This window comes from Pan paniscus, chromosome 6 (genome assembly GCF_029289425.2).
Source record: "Pan paniscus chromosome 6, NHGRI_mPanPan1-v2.0_pri, whole genome shotgun sequence".
NCBI classification, from domain to species: domain Eukaryota; kingdom Metazoa; phylum Chordata; class Mammalia; order Primates; family Hominidae; genus Pan; species Pan paniscus.
In genome coordinates this window covers 49,913,714-49,934,156 of record NC_073255.2, presented here as the reverse complement: position 1 = coordinate 49,934,156, position 20,443 = coordinate 49,913,714, and the positions used below count along the sequence as shown (strand labels likewise).

Genomic DNA, 20,443 nt, shown 5'->3' with positions numbered 1-20,443 from the left:
TTCGGGAATTAATCCTACAGATGCATTACATACATGACAGGTTAGAAAATTAATTGCTTCATTATTTTTTAAGCAAAATGACAACCTAAAAGTCCATAGGAGGGCTGCTGTTTAAATACAGTAGCCCACAGATAAAAATGCCATTCCACCCTAAAGAAGAGTAAAGAAACTATATATCTATAATGAAAGAGCTCCAAAACACACTGTCAAGAAAAAATAAACCCAAAGAAGTTCTTATTCCCTTAAGAGAGAAGTAGACTGTATCAAAATAACTTTCTCACAGACCGAGATTATGAACTCTAGATAAAATGTGAAAAACAATCTTCTAAAGACACTGGAGACAAACAAGGAATAAAAAAGAAGCTTGGAATTTATATGACCCTTGAAAGAAGGGAACATCACTGGGCAAGATCCACTTTTATATTGCTTTACTCCTGAGAGTATGCCCCAGTCTCAGAGGAGTGGAGCAGAGAAAAAAAAGCTGCAATTTTATTGGCCTGACAGGTTAAAGGAGGATTTGAGACTGCTAAAAAAGCTGGAAATTGAGAGGGAAATATAGGAAAGGAGGAACCCACTAAAAAAGGAACCCAAAGTCTGAGTATAAGGTCCCCTCAAATCTTTGGCTGAACCCTGAACTGTGTAAGCGGAGGTGAGACTCCCACAAGCCCAGAAAGGACACGATAGCTTGAAGGTTGAAGGAGCAAGCTGATGGCTGGGTGCGGGAGCTCATGCCTATAATCCCAGCACTTTGGGCGGCCAAGGCAGGAAGATCACTTGAGTTCAGGAGTTTGAAACCAGCCTGGGCAACATAGTGAGACCCCATTTCTACAAAAATAAAAATTAGCCAGATAGTGCATGCCTGTAGTCCTACCTACTTGGGAGGCTAAGGTAGGAGAATTGCTTGAGCCCAGAAGTTTAAGGTCACAGTAAACTATGATCACACCATTCCACTCTAACCTGGGTAACAGAGCAAGATCCGTCTCAAAAAAAAAAGCTGAGATTTTAGCTCTCCCTAGCTGCAGGGTAGATAAGAGTTTGGAGTCCAAGTCCTGCCAAGTTAAAGGGGCTTAATAAGTACCTTAAACACTTGAGACCATCCATTTGAAACCCCACAAGGGCCACATCTTAGGAGTAAAACATACATTCCAGGACTAAGAAATTTACCCTAAGAGTAAGGACAAAGATCAAAACTGATCTACCAAACCAAAGTATAAAACCCAGCCAGGTGCGGTGGCTCATTCCTGTAATCCCAGGAGGCGGAAGCAGGAGGATGGCTTGAGGCCAGGAGTTCAAGACCAGCCTGAGCAACATACTGAGATTCCATCTATATTTTAAAAACTTTTTTCATTAGCCGGGCACAGTGGTGCATGCCTGTAGTCCTGGCTACTCAGGAGGCTGAGGCAGGAGAATCACTTGAACCCGGGAGGCGGAGGTTGCAAGGTTGCAGTGGGCTGAGATCACGCCACAGCACTCCAGCCTGGCCAACAGAGTGAGACCCTGTCTCAAAAAAAAAAAAAAAAAAGGCCAGGCGCAGTGGCTCACGCCTATAATCCCAACACTTTGGGAGGCCGAGGCAGGCAGATCATCTGAGGTCAGGAGTTCGAGACCAGCCTGGTCAACATGGCAAAACCACATTTCTATTAAAAGTACAAAAATTAGCCTGGCATGGTGGTGCATGCCTGTAATCCCAGCTACTTGGGAGGCTGATGCAGGAGAATCACTTGAATCTGGGAGGCAGAGGTTGCAGTAAGCTGAGATTGTGCTACTGCACTCCAGCCTGGCGACAGAGTAAGACTCCATCTCAAAAAAAAAAAAAAAAGAAATTCTTAAAACTGTCAAATAAAAGAAAAGACATTCAGTACAACAAAAATGACAGGTAACTTCTCAAGAGAAAAAATGGATGCCAGAAGATAATGAGTCTTCATCTTTAAAATGCCAAAAGAAGCTGGGCATGGTGGCTCACGCCTTGGGAGGCTTAGGCGGGCAGATCACTGGAGGTCAGGAGTTGAAGACCAGCCCCATCAACATGGTGAAACCCCATCTCTGCTAAAAATACAAAAAAAAATTAGCTGGGCGTGGTGGTATGTGCCTATAATCACAGCTACCCAGGAGGCTAAGGCAGAAGAATCACTTGAACCCAGGAGGTGGAGGTTGCAGTGAGCAAGATCATGCCACTGCACTCCAGCCTGGGTGACAAAGCGAGACTCTGTCTCAAAATAAATAAATAAATAAATAATAAAAAATGCTGAAAGAAAACAGTCAACCTAGAATTCTATATCCTGTAAAACAGAGGTCCCCAGCCCCCATGCCACAGACTGGTCTGGGTCCGTGGCCTGTTAGGAACCAGGCCGCACACAGCAGGAGGTGAGTGGAGGGCCAGCAAGCATTACCACCTGAGCCCCGCCTCCTGTGAGATCAGTGGCTGCATTAGATTCTCATAAGAGCACAAACCCTGAACTGTGTGTTGGAGGGATCTAGGTTACGCACTCCTTAGAGAATCTAATGCCTGATGATCTGATATGGAACAGTTTCATCCCAAAACCTTTTCCCCACTTTGGTCTATGGAAAAACTGTCTCCCACGAAACCGGTCCCTGGTGTCAAAAAGGTTTGGGACTGCTGCTGTAAAACTATCCTTCAAAAATGAAGATGAAATGAAGGTATTTTCAGATAATAAAAGGTGAAACAATGTGTCAGACCTACACCATGAAAAATTCTAAGCAAGGTCTTCAGGCTAAGAACTAAAAATAAAATCCTAAGCACCCCAACTGACTGAACAAAGCCTGTTTTGGTTCCAGCCATGACAAGATGCCTTGGGACACACCTCATTATATTCCCCCTTTTGTAGTTCAGGCACAACTGACCAGCATTAATGTTAAAATAGAGACCACAAAACTGACAGAATGGACTCTGTGGCAATAAAATACCAAATTACATGTGTTCATGAAGATCATGGGGAAAAAAAGACACCAAATTATAAACAAGACCTACGACCGTGCCAGGTAAGGATTCAGCCACACAGTCTGACTCTTCAAGATCAACTCTGTTCTAACTGCCACAGGGTTCTTCTTTTTCTCTAGCAGCCAAACAAGCACTGTCCTGGATAAGCAATAGGAAAACAACTGCAGCTCACCACCAGATGCCAACTGACCTCCTGTTCCACAAGCCAAAACTATAGCTGTGACTGTATAAGAGACTAACTTCAGTAACTCTCTCCTGACAAGAAGACCACCAGCCACAGACTGGTTCTAGCCAGTTTATAGAGGCTGTGCACTTGAGTGCCCTGTCTCCTTGCTTCACCTTTTGAGGTATGGGGCCTGAATATAATGTTGTCTCCACCTCAAAGTGAACATGGAATGCAAAGAACATGCCTGTCTCGAAAAAATAACTGTCAGATACTACGCTTAGTACCTGGGTGATGAAATAATCTATACACCAAATCCCCATGACAGATGTTTACCTATATAACAAACCTGCACATGTACCCCTGAACCTAAAAGTTCTTTTAAAAATGTATGTTTGGGCCAGATGCAGTGGCTCACGCCTGTAATCTCAGCACTTTGGGAGGCCGAGGCAGGTGGATCACGAGGTCAGGAGATCGAGACCATCCTGGCTAACATGGTGAAACCCCGTCTCTCCTAAAAATACAAAAAAAATTAGCCAAGCGAGGTGGCTCACACCTGTAATCCTAGCACTTTGGAAGGCCGAGGCAGTCAGATCACTTGAGGCCAGGAGTTAGAGATCAGCCTGGTCAACATGGTGAAAACCTGTCTCTACCAAAAATACAAAAATTAGCCAGGCGTGGTGGTAGGCGCCTGTAATCCCAGCTACTTGGGAGGCTGAGGCAGGAGAATCGCTTGAACCTGGGAGGCGGAGGTTGCAGTGAGCCAGGATCGCGCCACTGCACTCCAGCCTGGGCAACAGAGCAAGACTCCATCTCAAAAAAAAAAAAAGATGCATGTTTGGGCCAGGCACAGTGGCTCATGCCTGTAATCCAGCACTTTGGGAGGCTGAGGCGGGTGGATCACCTGAGGTCAGGAGTTCAAGACCAGCCTGACCAATATGATGAAACCCCGTCTCTACTAAAAATACAAAAATTAGCCAGGCCTGGTGGCATGCGCCAGTAATCCCAGCTACTCAGGAGGCTGAGACAGGAGAATTGCTTGAACCCGGGAGGCAGAGGTTGCAGTGAGCCAAGATCGCGCCATTGCACTCCAGCCTGGGCAACAAGAGTGAAACTCTGTCTCAAAAAAAATAAATAAAATAAAATAAATTGCATGTCTGTTCAGTACACATGCATCAGGACCCCCTCCATGAATATTCATAACTCCTCCTATAACCTGTTGAATATATATATACTTGGTCAGCACAAACCCATTCAGCACAAATTCCTGTTCCAACCCCTCCTCCTCTGAAGTGCCTACCTTTCAGGCTCTGTCAAAGGCTACGCTTTCCAGCCTGTGGGATGGCCAGCCTACAGGTTGCAACTCTTTTAAGAAATAAAGTATCCTTTCCAAATATGTACATTTCTTGAATTTTTAAGTTGACAAGGCCAAAGGTAAATTATTCCAGATGGAAATTTTCCAGAGGAAATAAAAGTGCTAAAAATGATAAACAGAGGGATAAACAGAAAAGATAATTTTTCTTTCTTTTCTTTGGTCTTTTAAAAATGTCAAATTGTGGCTTTCGGATGGGGGGGTGGGGGCAGCATCACTCTGTCAAGCTGAAAAGGGCAGAATGCCCAAGGCCCAGCAGTGGGTCAGCATGCATGTCAAGGACAAGACGGGAAGCATGTCCAGAGATGAGCTCTCTAACTGGCTTTTTATCCTGTGTCTTCTCACTATCCCTTCCCCTTCATCAGGGCCACGCTTAAGGAACCAGGATGTCCTGGGCCAGCTCTGGACTGGCACACATGCCATAGGATTAGAGAAGGCATGTCTGGGACCAACTCTGGCTCAACATGCAAGACATGGGGAAAATTGAGATACCCAGGGCCCAGCTTAAGCCAATGTGTTCAGCAAGGCACAGGAACATGTTGGTCAGGGCTGAGCTGTGTAACTGACCTTTACCCTTTTTTCATCCTCACCTCCCCCTCCCTTTCATCAAACCCAAGCTTTCGGCCAGTGAATCCAGGAAGGGGAAGGGGAAGGGAATATTTCTTAGTTCAGCTTTAGGACAGCATGCCCAACAGCAAACTGTGGGGAGGGAACAGCAGCATGTCTTCAGCTGAGTTTGCCTAGCACAGCTAGGAGTGTCAACCTCTGGGGAGACTGAGCAAAAAAGCAAATACACTGAAGAAAACAGGAACCAGATTTCTCACTGTTGGAAAAGCAAGGTATAAATGTGGAAAGGGGTAAGACTGGAATAAATTCTGTGTCATGGACTGGAATTAGAGGTATCAGTGTGAACTCTAATGTTTAATACATAAATAGATCCAGAAAAAGAGCTATTTGGTCTCCAAATACCATTTCCACTAAAAGCAAGGAGGACTCCTTGGACGACTGTCTGGTTCCAGGGCTGGGACAGGAAAGAACAAGATTAGCTGAAACATCTTGTTTTAGCAAATGTAAGAAAGTGTTTAAAGAAAGACAAGGGCTTGTCAAAAAGATGCCAGATGCACAACATGAATATTCTTGGTGCTATTGAACTGTACACTTAAAAATGGTTAAGACTGGCCGGGCATGGTGGCTCACGCCTGTAATTCCAGCACTTTGGGAGGCTGAGGTGGGCCGATCAGCCGAGGTCAGGAGTTCACAGTCAGCCTGGCCAACATGGCGAAACCCCGTCTCTAATAAAAATTCAAAAATTAGACGGGCTTGGTGGTGCACGCCTGTGATCCCAGCTACTGGGGAGGCTGAGGCAGGAGAATCGCTTAAACCCAGGAGGTGGAGGTTGGAGTGAGCCAAGATGGCGCCATTGCACTCCAGCCTGGGTGATAAAGCAAGACTCCATCTCAAAAAAAAAAAAAAAGGTTAAGACTGGCCAGGAGTTGTAGCTCAGCCCTGTAATTCCAGCACTTTGGGAGGCCAAGGTGGGAAGACAGCTTGAGCCCAGGAGTTCAAGACTAGCGTGGGCAACATGGCCAAAATTAAAAGGTTAAGATAGTAAATTTTGTTATGCGTTTGCTTTTTTACTGCAATTAAAAATTAAAATAGGCCAGGCGCGGTGGTTCATGCCTGTAATCCCAGCACTTTGGGAGGCCGAGGTGGGCAGATCACGAGGTCAGGAGTTCGAAACCAGCCTGGCCAAAATGGTGAAACCCCGTCTTTACTAAAAATACAAAAATTAGCCGGGTATGGGTGGCAGGCACCTGAAATCCCAGCTGCTCGGGAGGCTGAGGCAGAAGAATCACTTGAACCTGGGAGGCAGAGGTTGCAAGGAGCCAAGATTGTGCCACTGCACTCCGGCCTGGGCAACAGAGTAAGACACCATCTCAAAAAAAGTAATAATAATTAAAATAAATAAAAATACAAATAAGAGACCAGAGCCAGCTTAAAGTGCTTCCCACTGGCTGAGTTTGGGACAATTAGAGCTTCAAAATAAATAAGGATACTAGAGAACTACAGTCTTGTAAGTAAAATAAGAATAAATAAGAACTTTAAAATGAAGAAACTCGGCAAGACTATCTTAACTAAGTAACCACAGTTAACATCACCAACATGGGACAAATCGACATTATTTTCCCTGATATGATGCAATGAGAAGAATACATCATCTGTGTGGCAGTCCTATCAAAAACACATAAACTCATGAGAAAAAAACAGACCCAACTGAGAGACATCCTACTAACTGATCTGTAATCTTCAAAAATATCAATCATCAGAGACAAGAAAAGACTAGGAACCATTTCAAGTTCAAAGAGCCTAAAGAGACATGCAAACCAAATGCAACACATGATCCTGAATCTATAAAATCTATGGATCCTAGAGCTATATAAAGAAAGTATCATAACAATCAGCAAGTCTGGGTGGGGTCATGAATTACGTAGCAAGATCAAATGGATGTCAATTTCCTGATTTTAATGATGTCAGAATGGTGTGGTTAGAGTGTCCTTGTACCAAGGAAGGTACAGTTGAAGTGTTAAAGGGTAATGGGGCATTATGTCTACAGCTTATTCTTAATGGTTCAGAAATGTTAACACTTGAGGGATCTGGGTGGAAGGTGTATGAGGGCTCTGTGTACTCTGTATATACTCTGTGTGCTTTAAATCTACTACGTATATATAATTAAATCATTTCAATATAAAAAGGTGAAAAGTCGATTGTTTAAAGCAAAAAAAAAATCTAATGTAAGATTTATAACACGTATAGAAAGAAAATATATGCCAAAAAGTTTGCAAAAAACAGGAGGGAGTACAAATGGAATGATACTGCTGATAGGTTCTTACACTGTACATGAAAGAAATGATATTAATGGATGGTAATCTGTGACAAGACATGGATATATATAGCAATATATAGAGGAGTTACAGCAAAAAAGCCAGTAGCAATAGAACAGAGTTAAAAATAATCAAAAAGGAGAAACAAAGGAAGAAAGCACAAAGGGAAAGAGAAAACAAATATCAAAATGATAGACTTAAAATAAACATAATGACATCAATTATGTAAACTTCACAATTAAAAGGCAGAAACTATCAGACTAGATAAAAAAGCAAGCTGTAACAAAATGCTCTTTATAAAGCATGCAGTTTAAAACTCCAGACTTGTTGAAAGACACACACCATGCAAACATGCAGCATAAGAAAGTGGGGTAGCCAGGTGTGGCTGGCTCAAGGCGGTAACCCCAGCTTCTTGGGAGGCTGAGGAGGATCACTGAGGCCAGGAGTTTGAGACGACCTGGGCAACGTAGTGAGACCCCATCTCTAAAAAAAAAAAAAAAATTAGCCAGGCATGGTGGCGCACACCTGTACTCCCAGCTACCTGGGAGGCTGAGGCAGAAGATCACTTGAGCCCAGGAGTTCAAGGCTGCAGTGAGTTATGATCATAGTACTGCTCTCCAGCCTCGGCGACAGAGCGAGACTCTTCGGCAGTTGCTAAAGTCCCTAAGGCAAAAAAAGAACGTGGTGTGGCTATATTAATATCAGACAAAAGATTGGGACAAGAAGTCTTACTAGAAATAAAGATGGTCATGTCATAATGAAAAAGATTCATTTCAACAAGACATTATGGGCTGGGAGCAGTGGCTCACACCTGTAATCCCAGCACTTTGGGAAGCCGAGGCGGGTGGATCACCTGAGGTCAGGAGTTCAAGACCAGGCTGGCTAACATGGCAAAACCCCGTCTCTACTAAAAATACAAAAATTACCTGGGCATGGTGGTGCATGCCTGTAATTCCAGCTACTCGGAAGGCTGAGACAGGAGAATCACTTGAACCCAGGAGGTGGAGGTTGCAGTTAGCCAAGATCGTACCACTACACTGCAGCCTGGGTAAGAGAGAAAGACTACCATCTCAAAAAAAAAAAAAAAAAAAAAAGATATTATGATCCTAAATGTGTATGTACTTAACAACAGAGCTTCAAAATATACGAAGCCAAAACTAACTAAAGGGAAAAACAAATCCAAAATAATAACTAGAGAACTTAACACCCTCTCTCTCAATAACTGACAGGATTAGCTGGATGCAGTGGCTCATGCCTGTAATCCCAGCACTTTGGGAGGCCAAGGTGGCTTTAGGCCAGGTGTCCAAGACCACCCTGGACAACATACTAAAATACTGATACTCTACAAAAACTTTTTAAAAAGTTAGCCAGGGCAGGGCACGATGGCTTACACCTATAATCTCAGCACTTTTAGAGAGGCCAAGGCAGGCAGATCACTTGAGATCAAGAATTTGAGATCATCCTGGCCAACATATTGAAACCTCACCTCTACTAAAAATACAAAAATTAGCCAGGCATAGTGGTGGGCACCAGTAATCTCAGCTACTTGGGAGGCTGAGGTAGGAGAATTGATTGAAACCAGGAGGCAGAGGTTGCAGTGAGCCAAGATCACGCCACTGCACCCCAGCCTGGGCAACAGAGTGAGACTCCATCTCAGTAAATGAATAAATAAAGCAACCATTAAAAAATAAAACATAAAAATAAAAATTTTTAAAAATTAGCCCGGCTGGGTACAGTGGCTCACACCTATAATCCCAGCACTTTGGGAGGCCAAGGCAGCTGGATCACCTGAGGTCAGGAGTTCGAGAGGAGCCCGGCCAACATGGTGAAACCCCGTCTCTACTAAAAATTCAAAAATTAGCCGGGTGTGGTGGCGGGCACCTGTAATCCCAGCTACCAGGGAGGCTGAGGCATGAGAATCACTAGAACTTGGGAGGCAGAGGCTGCAGTGAGCTGAGATCGCACCATTGCACTCCAACCTGGGCAACAAGAGTGAGACTCCGTCTCAAAAAAAAAAAAAATTTAGCTGGGCATAGTGGCACACACCTATGGTCCTAACTACTTGGGAGGTTGAGGCATGAGAACTGCAGGAGTTTGAGGTTATACTGAGCTCTGATTGCACCACTACACTCCAGCCTGGGTTACAGAATGAGACCCTGTCTCTGGAAAGAGAAAAAAACAAAGAATTAGGAGACAAAAATTTAGCAGAAAGTTTGGCAGTGTCTTATAAAGTTAAACATATAGTTCCCATAAAATTCAGCAATTCCATTATTAGGTATTTACCCAAAATAAATGAAAACATGTTCACATAATGACTCATTCACAAATGTTCACAGCAGCTTTTTCAAAATACAAAGTAGACTGGGAGGCCGTGGCAAGTGTATCACCTGAGGTCAGGGGTTCGAGACCAGCCTGGCCAACATGGTGAAACCCCATCTCTACTAAAAATACAAAAATTAGCCAGGCATCGTGGCGGGCACCTATAATCCCAGCTACTCAGGAGGCTGAGGCAGGAGAATCGCTTGAACCCAGGAGGCAGAGGTTACAGTGAGCTGAGATCACACCATTGCATTCCAGTCTGGGCGACAAGAGCAAAACTCCGTCTCAAAAAATATATATATATATACACAAACTAGAAAGAAACTAAATCTCCAACAAATGAATAAACAAATCACAGCATAAACATACAACAAAATATTACTCAGCAACTGAAACATGCAGCAATATATGGACAAATCTCAAAAACATTATGCTGAGTACACTGATCCCTGCACAACACAATGTATACTGTATGAATCCATCTGTATGAAGTTCTAGAATGAACAAAACTAACCTATGGTGGAAAAAAATCAGAACAGTAGTACCTTGGGGGAAGGACTTTCTAAGGGGCATAAGGGAATTTTCTCAGTGATGGTAGGTAATGTTTTATTTCTTAGTAGGGGTTCCAGTTACGTAGGAGTATGCATTTGTCAAAATTTAGCTAATATTCACTGAAGATGTGTATTATTTGGCCAGGAGCGGTGGCTCACGCCTGTAATACCAACACTTTGGCAGGCCGAGACAGAAGGATTGCTTAAGCCCAGGAATTCAAGACCAGCCTGGGCAACACAGTGAGACCTCGTCTCTACAAAAAATAAAAAAAATTAGCCGGGCATGGTGACAAACCCATTTAGTCCTAGCTACTGAGGAGACTGGGGCGGGAGGATCACTTGAGTCTGGGAAGTCAAGGCTGCAGTGTGCCGTGATTGCACCACGGCACTCCAGCCTCTGTGACAGAGTGAGACCCTGTTTAAAAAAAAAAAAAAAAAAAAGTGTGTATTTCACTGTTACATAATTTTACATCAAAAGAAAACTGTAAGCAAATATTGAACCCTAGTTAATGACATGCATGCTAATGTATTTAGATCAAAGTGAAACAATGTCTGCAATTTATTGAGGAATGCATCAGAAAAATAAAATGAGTTGATGGGCAGGTACAGTGATAAACAAATGCTAGATATGGGATAAAACAAGTATAGCCAGGCCAGGCGGGGTGGCTCATGAGTGTAATCCCAGCACTTTGGGAGGCCAAGGTGGGCGGATCATCTGAGGTCAGGAGTTCTAGACCAGCCCCACCAACATGGTGAAACCCTATCTCTACTAAATACAAAAACTTAGCCAGGCGTGATGGCACATGCCTGTAATCCCAGCTGCTGGGGAGGCTGAGGCAGGAGAATCGCTTGAACAAAGGAGGCGGAGGTTGCAGTGAGCCGAAATCACGCCACTGCACTCCATCCTAGATGACAGAGTGAGACTCCGTCTCAAAAAAAAAAAAAAGTATAGCCAACGTTAGTGGCAGAATCTAGGTGCAAGTATTCACTACAAAATTCTTTCAACTTTGGTGTACTGAAAAATTTTTTTTTTTTTTTTTTTTTTTTTGAGACAGAGGCTCCCTCTGTCGCCCAGGCTGTAGTGCAATGGCGCAATCTCGGCTCACAGCAACCTCTGCCTCCGGGTTCAAGCGATTCTCCCGCCTCAGCCTCTGGAGTAGCTGGGATTACAGGCACACACCACCATGCCCTGCTTATTTTTGTATTTTTGTAGAGATAGCATTTCGCCATGTTGGCCAGGCTGGTCTTGAACTTCTGACCTCAGGTGATCTGCCTGCCTTGGCCTTCTAAAGTGCTGGGATTAGAGGCGTGAGCACCGTGCCTGTCCCAAAAATTTTCATCATAAAATGCTGAGGGTGGAAGAATGTGCTGGAAAAAGCAAACACGGAGGCTGCACATACCTCTTTCAAGGAAGATGGACAATACTAAGTGAGGGGGGAGCCTTAGAAAGGAACTTGAACTCAGCCTGACATTAGAAGTGCACAGGCAGGTGGGCTATGGTTATTGTCTATACCCAGTAACATGAAAAGTAAAAGCTATGTAAAGGTGATGTTCTAATGGCAGTAATAAATTAGCTAGACATAATCATACCTAGGGCATTTTCAGACATCTGACAGAAAGTCAACATGCACCATAACTGACACATAGACCTGACCAAGGCATCTCATTAAGAACATGTACCCTTGGCCGGGCGCGGTGGCTCATGCCTGTAATCCCAGCACTTTGGGAGGCCGAGGTAGGTGGATCACCTGAGGTTGGGAGTTTGAGACCAGCCTGACCCACATGGAGAAACTCCGTCTCTATTAAAAATACAAAATTAGCCGGACTTGGTGGCGCATGCCTGTAATCCCAGCTACTTGGGAAGGCTGAGGCAGGAGAATCGCTTGAACCTGGGAGGTAGAGGTTGTGGTGAGCCGAGATCGCGCCACTGCACTCCAGCCTGGGCAAGAGCAAAACTCTGTCTCAAAAAAAAAAAAAAAAAAAAAAAAAGAACATGTACCCTTGGCCAGGCACGGTGGCACACAGTGGCACACATTGGTCAGGACTTCGGGAGGGCGAGGCGGGTGGATCATGAGGTCAAGAGATCAAGACCATCCTTGCCAACATGGTGAAACCCCATCTCTACCAAAAATAAAAAAATTAGCCGGGCATGGCAGCACGCACCTATAGTCCCAGCTACTCGGGAGGCTGAGGCAGAATTGCTTGAACCCGGGAGGCGGAGCCTGCAGTGAGCTGAGATCATGCAACTGCACTCCAGCCTGGGCAGCAGAGCAAGACTCCACCTCAAAAAAAAAAAAAAAAAAGTACCCCACCACATAAACCAACAAGGGAAACATTTCAGTTTCCACACCTGACCAGAGAGCTCATGGTGACAACACACAGGAAGCAAATTTGATTTTTTGAAAAAAACCTGCATGGAATTTTAAACTATAGAATGGACATAAAGATTTAAATAAAGGCTTCTCTCTTTTTTTTCTCCAAGGTACAAAAACAACATGTGAAATGGTTATCTCCCACTCCTCAACTAGGTTTCCCTTAAGAACAGTGATACCACGGGTTTAGGCTGACCAGTCTTCTCACTTTCAGAAAAGTGAAAAACCTCCTTGGGTTACAAGACACGCCATCATCCTAAGCTGCAAACAAAAGCCCAAATTCCATGTTCCTATTATGCTTATTAAAGGGGATCACTTTCATTGCACATACATCTAATGCCTATGGTCAAATGCCCTAATTCTTAACATAATCCAAGCAAAAAATTGTTACTGTTTGGGCACACTTGGGAGAAAAAAAAAGGTCACATTTTTGGCACAGACACAAGGCTAAGGAAAAAAGTTCTTATTTCTACAAAACAAACAAACAAAAAATCCTAGTGGTTCCATTGACAAATCCAAATGTAAACTCCCTCATACCTGTAGAATCATTTGAAGAGCAGTTGCTGTTCTTGATTGAAAGATAAAAAAGCCAAGGAGTGTGAAGCGCGCTAACAAAGATCCACTGTTCACAAGGACACAGCGATGCATGCAGAGGACATGGCTGGGCTCACTGCTCCCGCCACAGATCCCAGAGCACAAAGCCTGTCCCAGATGAAATGAATGACATCCCTGACTGTGCCAGCTCCCAGAACACCATACATGTTCTCCCAACCACAAAGAGTGTGCTGTGATTTATGGTTTACATACAGCACAGTGAGGGTTGTCCTGTCACTCTGAGCAGCTCGTCCGTGGCCATGCTGACAGTGTAGACTTGGTCCTCAGAACTCACCCCAGAGACCCTAAGGCAGCCAGCAGATGAGGCCAGAATGACCAGCAACATAAGGCTTGTTACTCTTCTGTCTTGATGAGTTACTACTGCACTTCTATCTACAAACTGAACTCTAGGGTTTGCTTCAAAATCACCTGGTGCATTAGCCTTCTTGGGCTGCCAGGACTAAGTATTACAGACTTGAGTGGCTTCAATAATAGAAACTTATTCTCTTAGAGTCTAGATGCTGAAAGTCCAAGATCAAGGTAAATTTAGCAGGGTGGTTTCTCCTGAGGTCTCTCCTTGGCTTGCAGATGGCTGCCTTCTCCATGAGTCCTCAAATGATCATTCCTCTCTGTGTCCTAATATCTTCCTATAAGGACATCCATCAGATTGGATTAGGGCCCACACAATTACCTCATTTTACCTCAATCACCTCCTTAAAGACTCCATCTTCAGGCCAGGCATGGTGGCTCAAGCCTGTAATCCCAGCACTTTGGGAGGCCGAGGTGGGTGGATCACGGGGTCAGGAGATTGAGACCATCCTGGCTAATACGGTGAAACCCCATCTCTACTAAAAATACAAAAAAATTAGCCAGGTGTGGTGGCGGGCACCTGTAGTCCTAGCTACTCAGGAGGCCGAGGCAGGAGAATGGCGGGAACCTGGGAGGCGGAGCTTGCAGCGAGCCGAGATTGCACCACTGCACTCCAGCCTGGGTGACAGAGCAACAAGACTCCATCTAAAATAAAAACAAATTAAAAAAAAAGACTCCATCTTCAAATACAGTCACATCCTGAGGTCCTGGAAGTAGGGGCTTCAGCACATGACTCTGAGGGGACACTATTCGGCCCACACAGGCAGGAAGCAGGAATGAGGAGAAGGTGCACATGAAACTGACTGCCCACACATGGGCACAGGGCACTTCATTACATGATTTTTTTTCTTTACATTTGCTTTTGAAGTTTTCATAAAGGTGTTCCTGATCACTCTTACCAAAGCCTGCTCCCACCATCCATCCCCGGGCTCCACTTCCTGCTCTGCAGCCACAGGCTCACCGTACACATTTCAGTCTCCAGCATCTGTGTCTGACACCATTGGTGCTAATAAACAATAGTTTAATGGACAAGTGAATGCATGATGTGGAACACCTCCAGTGGCTTCAAGTGCATACAGAACCAACACCCAACTTCCCAGCCCAAGGACTTCCCAGGACTGGGGGGTCCTCTCCACCTCATCTCTGCTTCTGAACTGCAGGACACAGTCCTGGTCTCAACCTGGCTGGAAGTGGCTGCTGCCTGCCCCATGTCTCTTCTGACATCCTAGGTCTGCCCTTAGTCTCTAATTTTAGGTGTAAGTGACCTACTTTCCAAAGTGCAATGTCCCTAACCCTCTTCTCAGTGGGCTAAGCACATAATAGGCAAGGCATGACCAAGTTATCTCACTAAAAACTTGTATCGCCACCACGTAAACCAACAATAGAGGGTGATTTAAATGCTCAATAGTTAGGTTTATAGGACTTAATCATGACCATTTACTTACACTGCAAAGTGACAACAAGGAGGGGGCACTGCTGACGGAAATGAAAAAACTGGAAGATCAAGAGTAAGCGCCCCAGTGGGGCAGACTGCAGATGCCCTTCTCGTCTGCAGGGAAGCCCTTCACTGCAATAATATTGCTAAGAGAAACGTTTTGCTTTACACTATCTTCCTCTGAAAGGATGCTCAGAGCAGCCCTGGAAGGTTCTGATGTGCTTTCTGAATCTAAATTATGACAGAATCTGACAATATGTTGAAAATTAACAAATACATGCTATGTAAATGGTAACTCTTCAAGACAGAAAAGTAACCAGCCTTATGTTGCCGATCATTCTGGCCTCACCTACTGGCTGCCTCAGGTTCTCTGCTGAGCACCTCCTGCCTGGTTCTCCAGCCTCCTGACCCTGAGTTACCAAGTTGCCATCCAAGAATCACTGCGATAGCTACCCAAGAGGAAAAATAAAACAAAATATAGCAGCCCCAATTCACCTTCTGAACCCAAGTATGGCTTGTGACAGTTATAGAATAGGTTTAGTGGGTCATGACCATGAGCCTTTTTTTTTTTTGAGATGGAGTCTTACTCTTGTCGCCCAGGCTGGAGCGCAATGGCACATTCTCAGCTCACCGCAACCTCCACCTCCCGAGTTCAAGCAATTCTCCTGCCTCAGCCTCACAAGTAGCTAGGATTACAGGCCCCACCACCACGCTCAGCTAATTTTTGTATTTTTAGTAGAGATGGGGTTTCACCATGGCTGGTCTCGGACTCCTGACAGGTGATCCACCCACCTCAGCCTCCCAAAGTGCTGGGATTACCAGTGTGAGCCACCGCACCTGGCCAACCACCAGTTTTAATAGAAAGAAAAAAAAATAGAATTAAAAAATCAGAGCGTTTAAGTGTGGTTCCTTTAAACTTTCACTTCGGTTATACAGACACACACATTTGTGTCTGCATCAGGTCAGCATGGAGAAGGTATGGCTTCCTGGTGCCTGCAGTGACCAAATTTTAAAAGGTACTGGTCCAATCCAAGCTTTCAGTTCCTCACAGACACTGGTCCAGCAGTGACTACAGCAGCTGATAGCTCAGGGCCTGTAACCTAGAGGATCTTTTCCCCTCCACTTTTTATTATGGAAATTCTCAAAAATACATAAAAGTAGACAGAACAATATATAACCATTACCAAAGCATTCAGCTATCCCCTTTGTTTCTTCTATTTTGAATAAAGCAAATCCCAGAAATCATATTATTTCACCTACAAATATCTCAGAATACATGCCTATCAGATCAGAACTTAATTATCATACCCAACAAAATTAATAATTCCTTATTTATTATTTAATATCTAGTCCTACATTTCTAGGGAACTTTATAACCTTTTTTTCTCTTTTTCTTCTTGAGACAGGGTCTTGCTGTCACTCAGGTGGTGGCACAATCACATTCACTGCAGCCTCGACCTCCAGGGCTCAAGCGATCTTCCCTTCTCAGCATCCCAAGTAGCTGGAACTACAGGCATGCACCACCATGCTCAGCTAATTTTCTTATTTTTTGTAGAGACAGGGTCTCACTACATTGTCCAGGCTGATCTCAAACTCCTAGGCTCAAGTGATCCTCCCACCTCAGTCTCCCAAAGTGCTGGGATTACAGGCGTAGCCACTACACTCAACCTATAACCTTTTTCTACCTTAAACAATGCAAATAAACTAGATGAATGTAAAAATATTTAACTTTGATCAGTGTGAAATCATAGCCACCTGGTGGGGCAACCGAAGACCAGAGGCAGCAGAGAAGCTGAGACCCACAAGGTTAAGGCCACAAGATGGTTTTTTTTTTTTTTTTTGGAGATGGAGTCTTGCCCTGTTGCCCAGGCTGGAGTGCAGTGGCATGATCTCAGCTCACTGCAACCTCCACCTCCCGGGTTCAAGAGATTCTCCTGCCTCAGCCTCCTGAGTAACTGGGATTATAGGCACATGCCACCACGCCCAGCTAATTCTGTATTTTTAGTAGAGACGGGGTTTCACCATGCTGGCCAGGCTGGTCTCAAACTCCTGGTGTCAAGTGATCCGCCTGCTTCGGCCTCCCAAGTGTTAGGATTACCTACACCCGACCCTGACAAGACAGCTTTTTTGGGCTGTGATCTGAGTATAAAAATCCACACAACCCAACTTAAGTGCATCCAAGTTTCTAATAAAAAGGAATTACTGTCAGGTGCGGTGGCTCAGCCACCCAGCACCTTGGGAGGCCAAGGTGGGTGGATCACCTGAGATCGGGAGTTTGAGACTAGCCTGACCAACATGGAGAAACCCCGTCTCTACTAAAAATACAAAAATTAGCTGGGCATGATGGCACACGCCTGTAATCCCAGCTACTCGGGAGGCTGAGGCAAGAGAATCACCTGAACCCGGGAGGCGGAGGTTGCAGTGAGCTGAGATCGTGCCATTGCACTCCAGCCTGGGCAACAAGAGCGAAACTCTATCTCAAAAAAAAAGGAATTACATAGTGCCACAATGCACAGAACATGAGTCCATACCGTAGGTAGGAGCCTTATTCTCCAAACCCCAAAACAGAACTTGTAGGCTAAAAAGTAGACACTCTGTAGACATCAGGACAGAAGAGCAGCCCCAAGTGGTCACTTCTACTCCCCAGGCCCCACACCTTTAGTGGCCAGAGGACTTTTCTGTCAATGCACTCATTCTTTCAGATGGACCCATGAGTGATCCATCTCCCCATCAGCTCCTGGGGGCCACAAGCTCTTCCTGCATCCCCATCACCCAGTGAGTTTCATGGGACACAAGAGGGGCTCAACAGACATCTGTTAAACGAACCATGGCCCACTTGAGGAAACCCAGGTGTACAGTCATCATAACCACATGTGCTGAGGTGACTTGAGAAAGGGCAGTGATACACTGGGGCCAAGTTTCCGTGAGACTCACTTTGGTCCATAGGTTCTCTGCCAACTCACTGATTCCTGTGTCCTGAGGAAAATGGGCCGAGGTAAAAAAAAAAAAGCCTGAATCACTGCTTGGCAGACACCAAGACAAGTGTCTGAGATTAAAAAGAAAAAAAAAAAAAAAGGCCCACCTGAGCTCAGGTGATCCTCCTGCCTCAGCCTCCCAAGTAGCTGAGACTATAGGCGAGCACTGCCGCGCCTGGCTAATTTCTGTATTTTTTGTATAGATGGGGTTTTGCCATGTTGCCCAGGCTGGTCTCGAACTCCTGAGCTAAAGTGATCCAGCCTCGGCCTCCCAAAGTGCTGGATTACAGGCGTAGCTACCATACCCAGCCTAATTCTGCATTTTTTGAAGAAGCTAACTTAGAAGAATTTAAACGTCCAAACTGTACCTTCATAAAACTATTGTCAGTACTTCTGCTACTTATGTCTGAATTTGTGTATAAGTTTAGAGCAATGCAATTTACCTTAATGAGAATGATTTAATCACCGAAGTTATTAAACTGGAGGTGATCTCACATTGAATGTGGTAGCTGAGCAGGAAGGTTCTGCCAGCTTGCAACTGGCAGAGTACACGAGGTAGCGTTAAGTCATGACCTGGAGAAGAATCCATGCCCCAAAGCTCCTTGTCTGGCTTGTCTACAGGAAACAAGCTAAGACAAGTGGCAGAATACAGAAAAAACACAAAACCCCTGGCTTAAGCAACTACATAACAACTGATTATCTCCTCTAGTGAGAAAATGAAATTAATAATTAACCTGTTTATGCCTAAATTTTTTCATTACCCAACTGGAAAATTCTTGATAATTTTACTGTTTTTTCACTTGTACCCCAAAAACAGTCTTACTGCTTCTCTCTCTCTCTATTGCTGGGTGTTTCATGTTTCTACCAAAGCTGATAGACAGCTCTAGAAAAAAAAATCACTCAATTCCATCCTTGCCTATCACACACAGGTAGATGGGCCAGGTACTCCTGTAAGTGGTGCACAATGAGGTCATCAGTCCTTAGCGCGCTCTTGGATCCCGGCATTCCACAGAGCAGATGGCTCACTTTCCGCAAAGCTCAGCATCATCCACACTAGGGCCTGATGGTCCCTGCTAAGCAGCCACCGGGTTAGCACCTCTCCTTTCCAGCTAACTCCCTTTACACTGCTTGGCTCCTCCCTCTTCTGTGCGCAGCACGCATCTCTAATCTAACACCTGCAGGCTGAATCACTATCTTGAGCTATTTTCCAGACTTAAAACATCTTTGTAGATAACCGCAAATTATACTGCACCTAAATTAGACATGCATGGTGCTAACATGAAACAATGAGTTGAGAAAGTAGAGAACCAGCACCACAGGACTCCCTGAAGGCCACCTGGCTACATTCTATTTCAAACAGGACTTTTAAATGGGGCACTCTGTCAAACAAGGTGGTGAGTAGCTGTCAATTAAAGGACACTGCCCTGCAGAGTTCAGGGTAGTAAAATCATAGTTAGGAATTATCGAGGTCTGCTTTAAACTTGTGGATAAAAGTGCGCACACACACATCAAAAAGAAAATGATAGCCAAGACGTGAAGATTATAAAGCATTTATTTGAAAAAGATACATTTTATTAAAATCCATTTTCCACTTTAATGGTAGTTCAATCCACATCGTTTTTCCAGTCTTAAAATGTTTCTTTATCGACTACTATAACCCTTTACTGTAATTAAAGCCACATTTTGTAAAACTACATAAACTGGGGTTTGACTATGAACTACGTCCTAAACTATGTCCTAAACATTGAACTATGTCCTAAATCCCACTGCCAAATGTAGCTAGCGTCACTAAAATCAATCAATGGTTTTAGGTCTGAGTGACAGTGGACGAGTGAGCTGGCCATAAGGTGAAGGCCACCCTTGCTTTTACTGGATATCCAAAAACGAAGTCCAGTGAGCAGCAAACGTCTCCACGTTAACCACACAGCCCACTAGCTCCAGTTTCAGCCCTGGACAGCTTTCTGGCCCCTCGCCGGGCCCACTTCCTCTGCAGCCCCAGGTCCCGACGCGCAGGGAAGGCCGTCTGGGGCCGAGGTCGGGGCGAGCCGCTGCCCGGGCCAGAGGAAAGGCGCGGCGCTTCCTGCCCGCCCGGCCGCGAAAGCCCACCTGACCATTGTCCGGGGTCTCGCCCTGCCCCGCCTCGCCCCGCCAGCTGGCCCACTGCACCCCCCTCCGGGCCCCAAGGAACACCCGCCCACCCCACCCTGGCCCCTCAACCCAGCCGCCCGCCGACCACAGCAGTAGGACGCCCCCGCGCACGCTCACCTTCTTGCCCTTCTTGCCCTCCTCTTCCATATCGCCGCGTGCGGCTCCCGCGGCCCGCCCGGCCCGCCCCGGGAGCCCCGCCGCCAGCAGCCGCTACATGCTCGACCCGGGCCCGCCGCCCCCGCGCTCCCGGCGCCGCCCGCCAGCCGGGCCCGAAGTCTCCGCCCCGGCCGCGCCCCGCACCCGC

At 45.4% G+C, this 20,443-nt stretch overlaps 1 protein-coding gene across 7 annotated transcripts in view; it reads right to left on the bottom strand.

Moving 5' to 3' along the window:
* The window catches only part of CCM2 (CCM2 scaffold protein), a 76,600-nt gene extending 56,180 nt beyond the window's left edge, over positions 1 to 20,420 (bottom strand). For 5 of the 7 annotated variants that reach the window (XM_034964052.4, XM_034964054.4, XM_034964057.4 and 2 more), the window contains exon 1: positions 20,257 to 20,420. In XM_034964052.4, the coding sequence (XP_034819943.1) occupies positions 20,257 to 20,286 (30 nt within the window). In that variant the 5' untranslated portion in view covers positions 20,287 to 20,420. The remainder of the gene's footprint in view (positions 1 to 20,256) is intronic. The other 2 variants (XM_034964053.3, XM_063606223.1) reach the window with 1 other exon arrangement.
* Positions 20,421 to 20,443: the final 23 nt, after the last annotated feature.